A 10074-nucleotide genomic window follows, 5' to 3' on the forward strand; every position below is an offset into this window, starting at 1 on the left:
GATCGAGCCGTTGATGGCAAAGATCATTTGAAACTGCAAGAAAGTAGAAGAATGAGAAGGTAACAGGTTGTTGGAGAAGAGGGGATGTGATCGGATAAAGATCACCAGTGCTATTACATCTCATTATTTTGGTGCCCTTCGGAAATTCCTTCACAGTAAAACTAAACAGATCAAATTCAAGAGATATATATTAGTATCACAAGAAAGGCGACGAATAGAAATAAGATTTTTAATTAGTTGTAGACCATGAAGGATATTTTTAAGTAAATGGTCGTGTAATTTATTAAAATTGTGTTTAGTACTTCTAATCAAAATGATTTATCTCTCATTATTTGTTGTTCTACGTTTTTTCTTCTCTGAACATATTCTATGATAAATTATGCATTTTCGAGTACATATTTTGTTAAGATCAAACATATATATAAAATAAATCCTTAAACCACGTTATGTGACGAAGGAGGGGTCCGCAGCCACGTGCGACGAACCGTTAACATCGTTAAAATAATATCTAAAAATAGTTGTAGCATAATTGACCCGTACATATAAAAAAGGACAGGCAGATTCACTATTCATTATAATTTAAATCAAGTTTAATAATAGTTGTAGCATTATCGAGAGCGAGGTTTGTGGACCCTTTTGGTTGGTAAATAGTGTATAAGCTTTTTTGTGTCGGGAAGGAAAATGCAATGACCATGGCTGCATCATCGGATCATTTATTTCAACGACCCTCATTATTTGCACCCACACACGCTAGAAGTAAACTCCTACCCAGGTTGTTTGGCAACTAATCGCGGGACCTGAGTTGCTTGGCAACTAATTGCAGGAAATTTGAGAGAAAACCTTCTGCCCCCGGGAATTGAACCCGGGTTGCTTGGCAACTAATCGCGAGCTCTTCCACACTTGATACCATTGAAGCAAACGTTCGTTGGTTGACTGTTAGATCATATGTGAAGATCTTTATACAATGAGCACAATTAAAATGGTGGATAAACCATTAAATCATTAAATCAAAGTAAATCAATATTATTAATAAACAATAAACGTACTAGATTATATTGAAGTATACTTTTAACATTAATATAAATATAAATATAATATTATTGTATTAATGTAATATTATTATATTTATATATTTATAATTTTAATAATAATATAATATAATATTAGAGTATCTATCTTTAACAGAAATAAAATAATGTAATACATATAATGTATGTATTAAAAAAAGGAGGTGATCTTTGCATACTATTTTTTTTATTCAGACACATCAAAATTATTATTATATTCTTATTTATAGTTAGAATAATAATACAAATTTAATTCTTTAATTAATCTGAGTATATAATTATGAGTTTATGATATAAAAGTATCCATAAATCAGAATTTATAGATCAAAATTTAGTACGTGAGAATCAGTTGTTACTCAAAAATAATTGGTTATCTAGTTGCTAGTTGCTACTCTTATTCGACTTATGTCCTACAATAATTTTTGAATACTGTACCTATCTCATTCAGTGTTATGAAATACGAGTACAAAATATCTATCTATCTATGATAATCTATGATAACCAATAACCAAATTAATTTCCACAACAAGATTTTTAATTTCCCCCAATCAGAGTAGCAAACTAGATCTGCTGCTGTGGTGTCGGTGGAAGGGTTTTTGATTTCAATTTCAAGAATTAAACTAAACAGTTGGCATGCATTCCGATTCCCCAATCTTCTCTTAGATTTCACTACATTTCTTTAAGAATTACAAAAAATCCAACAACTTTCAACTACTCGATTTGCTGCATCCGAAAAAAATGGTGATCAGTAGTGCCTCATCCTTATCCCCTGGCCAGGTTTTTTATTTTTGATTCTCTTTTTTATCTTTACTCTTATTATTATTCAGTTAATCACTCACTCGGATCTTGTTGTGATTGTTCTTCTAGTAGTACACAGTAAAAAAAGTAACTTGAAAATACTTGTTTTTGATGATGGATCCATTATTGCATAATATAAACTCATACCTTTATCTATCAGGATGATGCAATGCGATTGCTTCTTTGATATAATTGATTTTATTATTATATCTACTGTTTTAGTTAAATTTAGTTGATAACCATATATGTGCTTCTTTGACACTAGAGTTGCAGAAACGTATGATTCATTGTTTTGTTTTGATAATTATATATTTCATATTTCATTTGCTCAATTGTTGATAACCATAATAATTGTGTTTGGTTTAATTAAAGAATGAATGAATCACCCAACATTGGATGGATTCTCATTTCTATCTTCTCTTATAACATATTTTGCAGGTGTCATTTATACTTGGAATCATCCCAATTTTTGTAGCTTGGTTATACTCCGAGTTCTTGGAGTACAAGAAAACAGCAGCAGCTTCCTTCAAAACGTGAGTTAAAACTTGAATCCTATATTATGTAGTGTGAAGCCTTGTGATAGTATATCGAGTTATTTTCTTTTCATGACTAACATACAATGTGTTTGAGACAATTTACCAATGATAACATTGGATGATTAAGGTATGCATGGTGTATTTTAAAGAGTTGAGCGTATATACAATCAAGGTTGTAAAAATCGCAAGTCGGAGACGATTCAGTCAGAACTTTGGAGGGACGAGTCGGTCAAGTCGAGGGTGTTGACCAACGTTGACTCTTTAGTAATTATAAATTAAAGACATACATATTCCACCTATAACTATATCAAACATAAATATTTCAAACATAGATATATAACACGAAATCCATTTTAACCTAACTTTGACTTTGACCCGAAATTTTAGCGCTGACAGACTTTTAAAGATTGTTTGGCTGAGTCGGGATGGGCTAGTCTCCAAAATGACGTGTCGGCTGACTTTTTCAACAGTGTATACAATCTTGGTGTCTTAGGAATCTATAGAATGACTAGTTTTGTTTATAGTTTGTTTACTTAAATGCATACTTAACTTCACCTTAGAAATGGCCTACAATGATTATTAGATTAACGTGTAATTACTTGGTATTTGTCTTCGTTTGATAACTAATTTTTAGTGGCAGAGATTCTGATATCGACTTGGTGGAGTTGGGCAACAATACTGTGAAACAAGATGATACAGCTGTTTTACTCGAACGGGGTGGTCTTGAGTCGGCTTCACCTAGAAGCCATACTTCATCTATTACGTCCCCCGTTATCAGGTTTCTATGCCCTCCCATTGGTTTTTTTTTTTTATTATTATTATTTTTAATTATTTCACATGAGTGAATTATCATTATCATATATATCATGGTAGAAAACTTATGGAATCTGTTTTTTAATCAGGCTATTTACAATGGATGAGTCTTTCTTACTTGAGAATCGTTTGACATTGAGAGCTATGTATGTTATTTTTAACCTTATTCATATGTATGTAGTATGTTACTACAAATTAAATTTTTAGTTTCTTATATTATTCATGTTCTGTATCTATTCTTTCAGATCCGAGTTTGGGCTCTTATTGTCCTACTTCTACTTATGTGACCGTACAAACTTCTTTGGCGATTCAAAGAAGGTATTAGCTCTTCTCATCCCCTTGGCAACACTAACAAGATCTTTGATGACACACATCACCTTATTATTTAAATTTGAGCTATTTAAATTTAAAGTCTTCACCGTTATTTATTATTTGCAGAGTTACAATCGGGATCTATTCTTGTTTCTCTACTTTCTTCTTATCATTGTATCAGCAATCACCTCTTTCAAGATACATCATGACAAGTCACCATTTTCTGGTAAATCCATACTTTATCTCAACAGACATCAAACCGAAGAATGGAAAGGCTGGATGCAGGTTACTCAACTTGTCAATAATATCAGTTTTACGCCTTCTTAAACAAGTATTAAGCATATGCCTTTCATTTGCATACGTTATACTGTTAACTATATCTAAATCTATGTCTACTGTGTACAGGTGTTGTTTCTAATGTACCATTACTTTGCAGCAACAGAAATCTACAATGCCATACGCATTTTTATTGCAGCATATGTTTGGATGACCGGGTTTGGAAACTTTTCTTATTATTACATCCGTAAAGATTTTAGCCTTGCAAGGTTTGCTCAGGTACATACGTAATTATGTATCAACTTGGTTAAACTTAAACCCTAGTGGTATACTTATATGACTCTAAGAGTGCGATATTATTTGACAGATGATGTGGCGGCTAAATTTCTTAGTGTTATTCTCTTGTGTCGTTCTTAACAATAGTTATATGTTGTACTACATATGTCCTATGCACACACTTTTTACTCTCATGGTTTATGGTGCACTTGGCATTTTCAACAAATACAACGACAATGGAACTGTTATTGCTGTAAAGTTTGTAGCGTGCTTTTTGACTGTTGTTTTGATATGGGAAGTACCAGGAGTGTTTGAATTTATATGGGCCCCGTTTACTTTTCTTGTTGGTAAGTACCTTCAAGTGTTGGTACGACTTTCGTTACTTTTGTATTGACAGGTGAAGTGATAGATGTTGATATATTCGTCTCAGGGTACACTGATCCTTCAAAGCCGAACGTCCATGTGATGCACGAATGGCATTTTCGGTCGGGTCTTGATCGCTACATTTGGATTATAGGAATGCTGTATGCTTACTACCACCCAACTGTAAGTCAATATCTGCCCTATTTGCATGCATACATGCCTAATATATATACATATATATATATATATATATATATATATATATATATATATATATATATATATATATATATATATATATATATATATATATATATATTAGGCATGTATGCATGCAAATAGGGCAGATATTGACTTACAGTTGGGTGGTAGTAAGCATACAGCATTCCTATAATCCATATATATATATACACACACACACACACACATATATACACACACACACACATACATATATACACACGTATATATACATATGTATACACACATATATCAAATGTAGTATTATCTGCTAAACTGCTAATTTTCTGTTGTAGGTTGAGAGGTGGATGGAAAAGTTGGAAGAAGCAGAAGTTAAACGTAGAATATCAATCAAGACGTTTGTTGTGATAACATCTTTAACGGTATCTCTTTTTTAATGTTTCTAAAATATATTTTCCATTTTGGTTCTTTAGTGACAAAACTAAAAATTTTGTATATGTTAGGTTGGTTATTTGTGGCTCGAGTATATATACAAACTTCCCAAAATTTCGTACAATAAGTACCATCCTTACACCTCATGGATCCCCATTACGTACGTATACACTTCTCAAATGCTGTTTTGTGATCTGGTATGTAAAATATATTCACTTAGTTATCTTTTTTTAACATTCATTCTTTTTTGTTGATAGTGTGTATATAAGCCTTCGGAACGTCACCCAACATTTCCGTAGTTACAGCCTGACCCTTTTTGCGTAAGTATTAATTCATCAAATTTTGGGACCATTTGAAACATTCAAGAATATTTTTTTACCTTATCTTCAACTTGGCTTTCTTATATTTTTCAGATGGCTGGGAAAAATCACTTTGGAAACTTACATCTCTCAAATTCACATATGGCTAAGGTACTTAAATTGTTATATAACCGATGCTTATACTTGGCAAGTATTTTTTTTAACAATATTTAATTATAACATGAAACAATATTGAGATTCAACCATGAAATGTATATATAATGGTGTGCAGATCAGGAGTGCCAGACGGTCAGCCTAAGTTGTTGCTGTCTATGATTCCCGACCACCCGATGTTAAATTTCATGCTTACAACTTCCATATACATTGCGGTAAATAAGTTGTGAGGATTATAGAGAAATTTGTCTGATAAGTAAAGCAAATTATTTATTTACTTTGTTTGTGGAAGTTTTCAGGTGTCGTACAGGTTCTTTGAACTGACAAATACTTTAAAGATCGCATTTGTGCCCAGTAAAGATGATAAGCGCCTCATGTACAACGTGATCACAGCGATAGTCATATCAACTGTTGTCTACACCTTATCGTTCATACTCCTGAAATTGCCTCAGGTGATGGTAAGAACTTAACTAGTTATATGTATTCACTAATTGTAGATATGTACTTACTGATTTATCATATACGTATTTGGAAAGAATCCACTTAAACCTTTTTTGTGTTTAATACATGACAGTCCAGATTTAATATTGATGCACACATTAAACCACAATTGTAGAGTTAGGAATAAAATATAGCTTTTTGAATCCATATATGTTTTTTTCTTTTCATTTATAACTCCAACGGTAATAAAAGGCTTAAAATCTTGCCAAGTTTATTCTTTTAAGTCGCATGTTGTAATGTTGTTGTATAGTAGCACTCATAATGTTCTTATAAAGTTCCTAAATGTTGGTGACAGACAAATTAACCTTGTGGTTGGTAGTATGTAGTTTTTTTTACACAACCTTTGCCCTTATATTATGTCATCCTACAAAAATAAAAATAAAAATTAATAAAGTATTATTTGATGGTTTATTATTATTATTATTAATTGAACTAATTCCATATTTATCTACTTGAATCCACAGGGATGAGTTGTAAGATGTAGATCATGCACCAGCCCCCAAATCACTCGCTGCTTTTATTACCGTGAAGATTCAGTCGTAGTTTGGCATTTTTAAAGACTTAGCAGGGGGCATAGATTGTTGTATAGGCCAAGATGAAACGTGTTCATTATCCTAATAGAAGGCCAGTTTTGTACAGAATCCAAGTGCTAGTAGTGAAGTTTGTCCAATTATATATCTAATTTTGATTTCAATTCAATTCATTTTACACATAAAATTCCCTTATTTATCAAGTATTCAAACTTAAGTTTCTTTTCTTTTTCACTTGTTGAATGAAAGGTTCAACCTTTATTGCAAAAGGTGCAAGTCATTACAGAATGTGTTTTCTTATTTTTGGTAACTTTTAACTATACACATGACATAGAGTAAGAAGTCTGATCCTTAATGAGAGTAAGCATTGCACATTCAGTGATTCAAGTTTACAGTTATTATTACATTGCAAGTTAGGTATTATTGCATTGCTAGTGTGCAAGTGTAAAGCCAGAAATTTAATAAAAAAGGTCAATTATCTTAATATTTACTGGACTTCAAGTATTTCTTAGCGATTGTCCCGTTAGCACCAGAAGGAAAAAATCCACCGGGAACCTGTTCTTTCCCACTTCCATACACAATACGAAGTATCTCTGGCGGTTTTCGACCGTACGATAACGAGTCTGTATCGGCAATTAAAAGATTTCCGGGCATCTTGCCTTCAACTCCTAGGGTAACCGGGACAATTAAGCCTTTGTCTTTTAAACCAGCATGACCCAACTTATTACGTAACCCCGATATTCTGTCAGTGAATTCAGCTACTGTGATACCGTACGGGGCTACTTTTTCTGCCCCTCGGTTGTACAAAAGTGTTCTAAGAACCGCATCTTGTCCTGACTCTACGCCCAAAAGACCTGCAACAAGCTGCGTGTAGTAATTTTTAGCACAAACGATCGGGGATTGATTTTAGTGACGAAAGAAAAGTATACCTGTTTAGCGGTAGAACTTTGTAGTTTAGGATTAGCACCAACGTAGCCGGTAAGACCAACGTAAGGGATCATGTAGGAAGCAAGCATATAATTGATATCGTTTGCGTACGGATCAAAAGGTGGAATTAAGGGCCTTCCAAATGCTTTGCTTATTGTTATTGCGAATGATTTTGAACTTAGATCCATTAACGGCCTCGGAATCCCACCACCTATCTTGCCTTTTATCGCTCTGCATGTAATTATAATTATACATTTGAAGAGAAAAATAAGAACTGTAATAATACAGTTAGTGTTTGGATCAAGAACCTGAGGTGACCAACTTCTTGAAAAGCAAATTGGGTGATTATATTTCTAAGTAATGGAGTTAGACGAGCCATGCGTGCACCCATGGGTGGTGGTCCACCACCTGCTAGACCTGGTTGGATGTGATCCAAACCCTTACCCGTTGATCCATACAAAAAGAACTCTGCTTCTAAGTATTCTAAGTTTAAAGCAAACTCCAAAATATTTTTATCGGCTTTAGGCACGTTGGATCTTGAATATGGGGTGATGGGGTCGTAGTCCTGTCCCATGATCACAATGGGGAACAACAGGAGGAGGTATACGGTGGTGGTTATCATTGTCATGGTGCTGACACAACTGGTCGCAGCAGATGTTGCCATGAATTAATTGATGGTCGGGTAGCCGGGTAGGTGTTTTTGCTTAATCGTAGGTACTTATAAGTTGGTATGTTTGTTGATATTTGTAGACATACGTTGAAGTTGTGTGTCGAGGAAACGATGCCACGAAACGTGGACATGCATGCAGTTTGGCACTTAATTTGTGTGGAGAATTTGATGTTACTGATTAAAATTTCCAAATGGATTATGTTAATATTACTGCGGAGTATTACCAAACACTGCCTATGTGTGGCTTTTAAGACTTAAGTAACTCCTTTATCTTTCATGTCTGAATACCTTTTTTTTTACAAAAAAATTACTCAGTAATTAATCTGTATATATAATAGAATCGAGGTTTCGGTGAAGCAACATTAAGCAGATCAAAATGCTCTGTAGTGGGAATACTTAGTCACATACGAGGAAAATTCCTTGACACAAAGTTTGTTCGTTCTAAACAATATAAATGAATACATTGAAAGCAGAGCGACCACTAAAGGGAATTACAATTGAAATGTCACACAAACCAACAACCACCAAACCTAAGCATAAAACAAACACATAAACCCGATCTCATATCCAACCCGGCATTTACACTCCTCAGAAACAGCCAGTCCAAACCATTCACCGGGCAAGTAAAAAAAACTTAGCCCAAGGCCTATTTACCGAAGTCAACAGAGTCAACAACGTCGGCAACAACATCAAGCTCAATAAAAAAACCCGACGATAGGAAAAATGGAATGAATGAACCAAACAAGCCGCAACATAACAGTACTAAATGCGGAATCAAACCATATAAGAACCATTCTGAATACTTATCTCCACTCTTTTGAAGCTTTTGATGTTGTTTTATAGCTACAAATAGTTTCATGATTTGTAAACCAACTATTTCTCACCAAACTTTAGTGAATTTAATTATAAATGAGATTATTACAATTTAATGCATAATTATAGATTTATAGTGGATTTATCAAATTCAATGATGGAATATCGTTAATTACAAATACGTCTATTCCATCGAAAGATCTTGCAATATGAGTCTGTTTTCTGTGTTTGTTGACAATAAAAGGTTTACGATTTGATAATGGCAGAATTGTTTGGCGTGTAGCTTTAGACAGGTTGCCCACGAGGATCAACCTTGCTAATCGAGGGGTTGATGTTCTTTATATTCATTGTCCGATTTGTTCATTATGCTTGGAAGATGTTCATCATGTGTTGTTTGGTTGCGATTTAGCGACTAGTCTATGGAGGATGTGCAGGAGATGGATGGGTATTTATCTACCTTCGTTTGCTAATTGGGTCGAGTTTATATCTTGGTTCGAAGATTGGAGGGAAAGAGAGGAGACAAAGAAGTGTTACTCGATCATTGCGGCTTTGTTATAGGTCATTTGGCGGTTCCGAAACAGTGTGGTGTTCTCCGGAGAAGACATGAAGAAACCTTTGTTATTTGATTTTATTCTTTCTTTTACTTGGTGTATTAGTAGAGGAAAATGTAATTCTAGTTGGAATGATTGGCTTATAAAGCCATTGTAATTTTTTGATGTTTGTCCCCTATAGCTGCTTGTTATAGGGTGACTTTTGAGCAGTGTTGTAAAAGTCGTCCGACTTGACCGACGCGTCGGCCGTTGCGTCGTTTTTTTGGGTTCTCCGTCCCGTTTTTTCTGAAAACGACTCAAAAGACGGTCAGAGCTAAAAGTTCGGTCAAAGTCTGTCAAAGACGGTCAAAAACGGTCAAAGTCGGTCAAATTTTCGTCAAGATCTGATATATATTATAATTAGGGTTTGTTTTCATATTTTGGGCCACTCTTTTCTCTGTGTCCTTACTGATTATGTGCTCGGTAACATTAATTGAGTTTGAAGTTGTGACGCCCCGTACAAAATCATTGTGTACGGTACATCAACAACAGGATC

The 10074-nt window shown here is 34.1% G+C and overlaps 2 protein-coding genes across 4 annotated transcripts; one reads left to right on the forward strand and one right to left on the reverse strand.

Moving 5' to 3' along the window:
- Window positions 1-1544: 1544 nt before the first annotated feature.
- Window positions 1545-6805, forward strand: LOC139844489 (protein REDUCED WALL ACETYLATION 2-like). 3 transcript variants are annotated; one of them, XR_011757984.1, is made up of 16 exons: window positions 1545-1844; window positions 2304-2398; window positions 3042-3179; window positions 3304-3360; window positions 3460-3532; window positions 3653-3811; window positions 3932-4081; window positions 4170-4425; window positions 4509-4624; window positions 4978-5064; window positions 5146-5234; window positions 5332-5394; window positions 5488-5544; window positions 5666-5762; window positions 5840-5999; window positions 6513-6805. XR_011757984.1 is itself a non-coding variant. In XM_071834712.1 (16 exons), the coding sequence occupies exons 1-16, from the start codon at window positions 1806-1808 to the stop codon at window positions 6516-6518; spliced, it is 1647 nt and encodes a 548-aa protein (XP_071690813.1). In that variant the 5' UTR covers window positions 1548-1805; the 3' UTR covers window positions 6519-6805. The 3 variants fall into 3 exon arrangements, 2 of the variants coding, with proteins under 2 accessions (XP_071690813.1, XP_071690814.1); XM_071834712.1 differs by having other exon boundaries at window positions 1548-1844; window positions 3036-3179; window positions 5847-6005; XM_071834713.1 differs by having other exon boundaries at window positions 1548-1844; window positions 5847-6005.
- A 253-nt stretch (window positions 6806-7058) lies between these two features.
- LOC139842262 (ferritin-like catalase Nec2) lies at window positions 7059-8079 on the reverse strand. The gene is made up of 3 exons (XM_071832427.1): window positions 7814-8079; window positions 7508-7736; window positions 7059-7442 (listed from the first exon to the last, which is right to left on the reverse strand). The coding sequence occupies exons 1-3, from the start codon at window positions 8077-8079 to the stop codon at window positions 7059-7061; spliced, it is 879 nt and encodes a 292-aa protein (XP_071688528.1).
- Between the last annotated feature and the right edge of the window lie 1995 nt (window positions 8080-10074).

This window comes from Rutidosis leptorrhynchoides, chromosome 4, assembly GCF_046630445.1.
Source record: "Rutidosis leptorrhynchoides isolate AG116_Rl617_1_P2 chromosome 4, CSIRO_AGI_Rlap_v1, whole genome shotgun sequence".
NCBI lineage: Eukaryota > Viridiplantae > Streptophyta > Magnoliopsida > Asterales > Asteraceae > Rutidosis > Rutidosis leptorrhynchoides.

Coding starts and splice junctions, on each gene's coding strand:
- LOC139844489 (XM_071834712.1), top strand. CDS start 1,806: ATGGTGATCAGTAGTGCCTCATCCTTATCCCCTGGCCAG. Junction 4,625..4,977: donor ATGCTTACTACCACCCAACT/GTAAGTCAATAT, acceptor TTTCTGTTGTAG/GTTGAGAGGTGGATGGAAAA. Junction 5,395..5,487: donor TACAGCCTGACCCTTTTTGC/GTAAGTATTAAT, acceptor TATATTTTTCAG/ATGGCTGGGAAAAATCACTT.
- LOC139842262 (XM_071832427.1), bottom strand. CDS start 8,079: ATGGGACAGGACTACGACCCCATCACCCCATATTCAAGATCCAACGTG. Junction 7,737..7,813: donor CAAGAAGTTGGTCACCTCAG/GTTCTTGATCCA, acceptor AATTACATGCAG/AGCGATAAAAGGCAAGATAG. Junction 7,443..7,507: donor AAAGTTCTACCGCTAAACAG/GTATACTTTTCT, acceptor TACTACACGCAG/CTTGTTGCAGGTCTTTTGGG.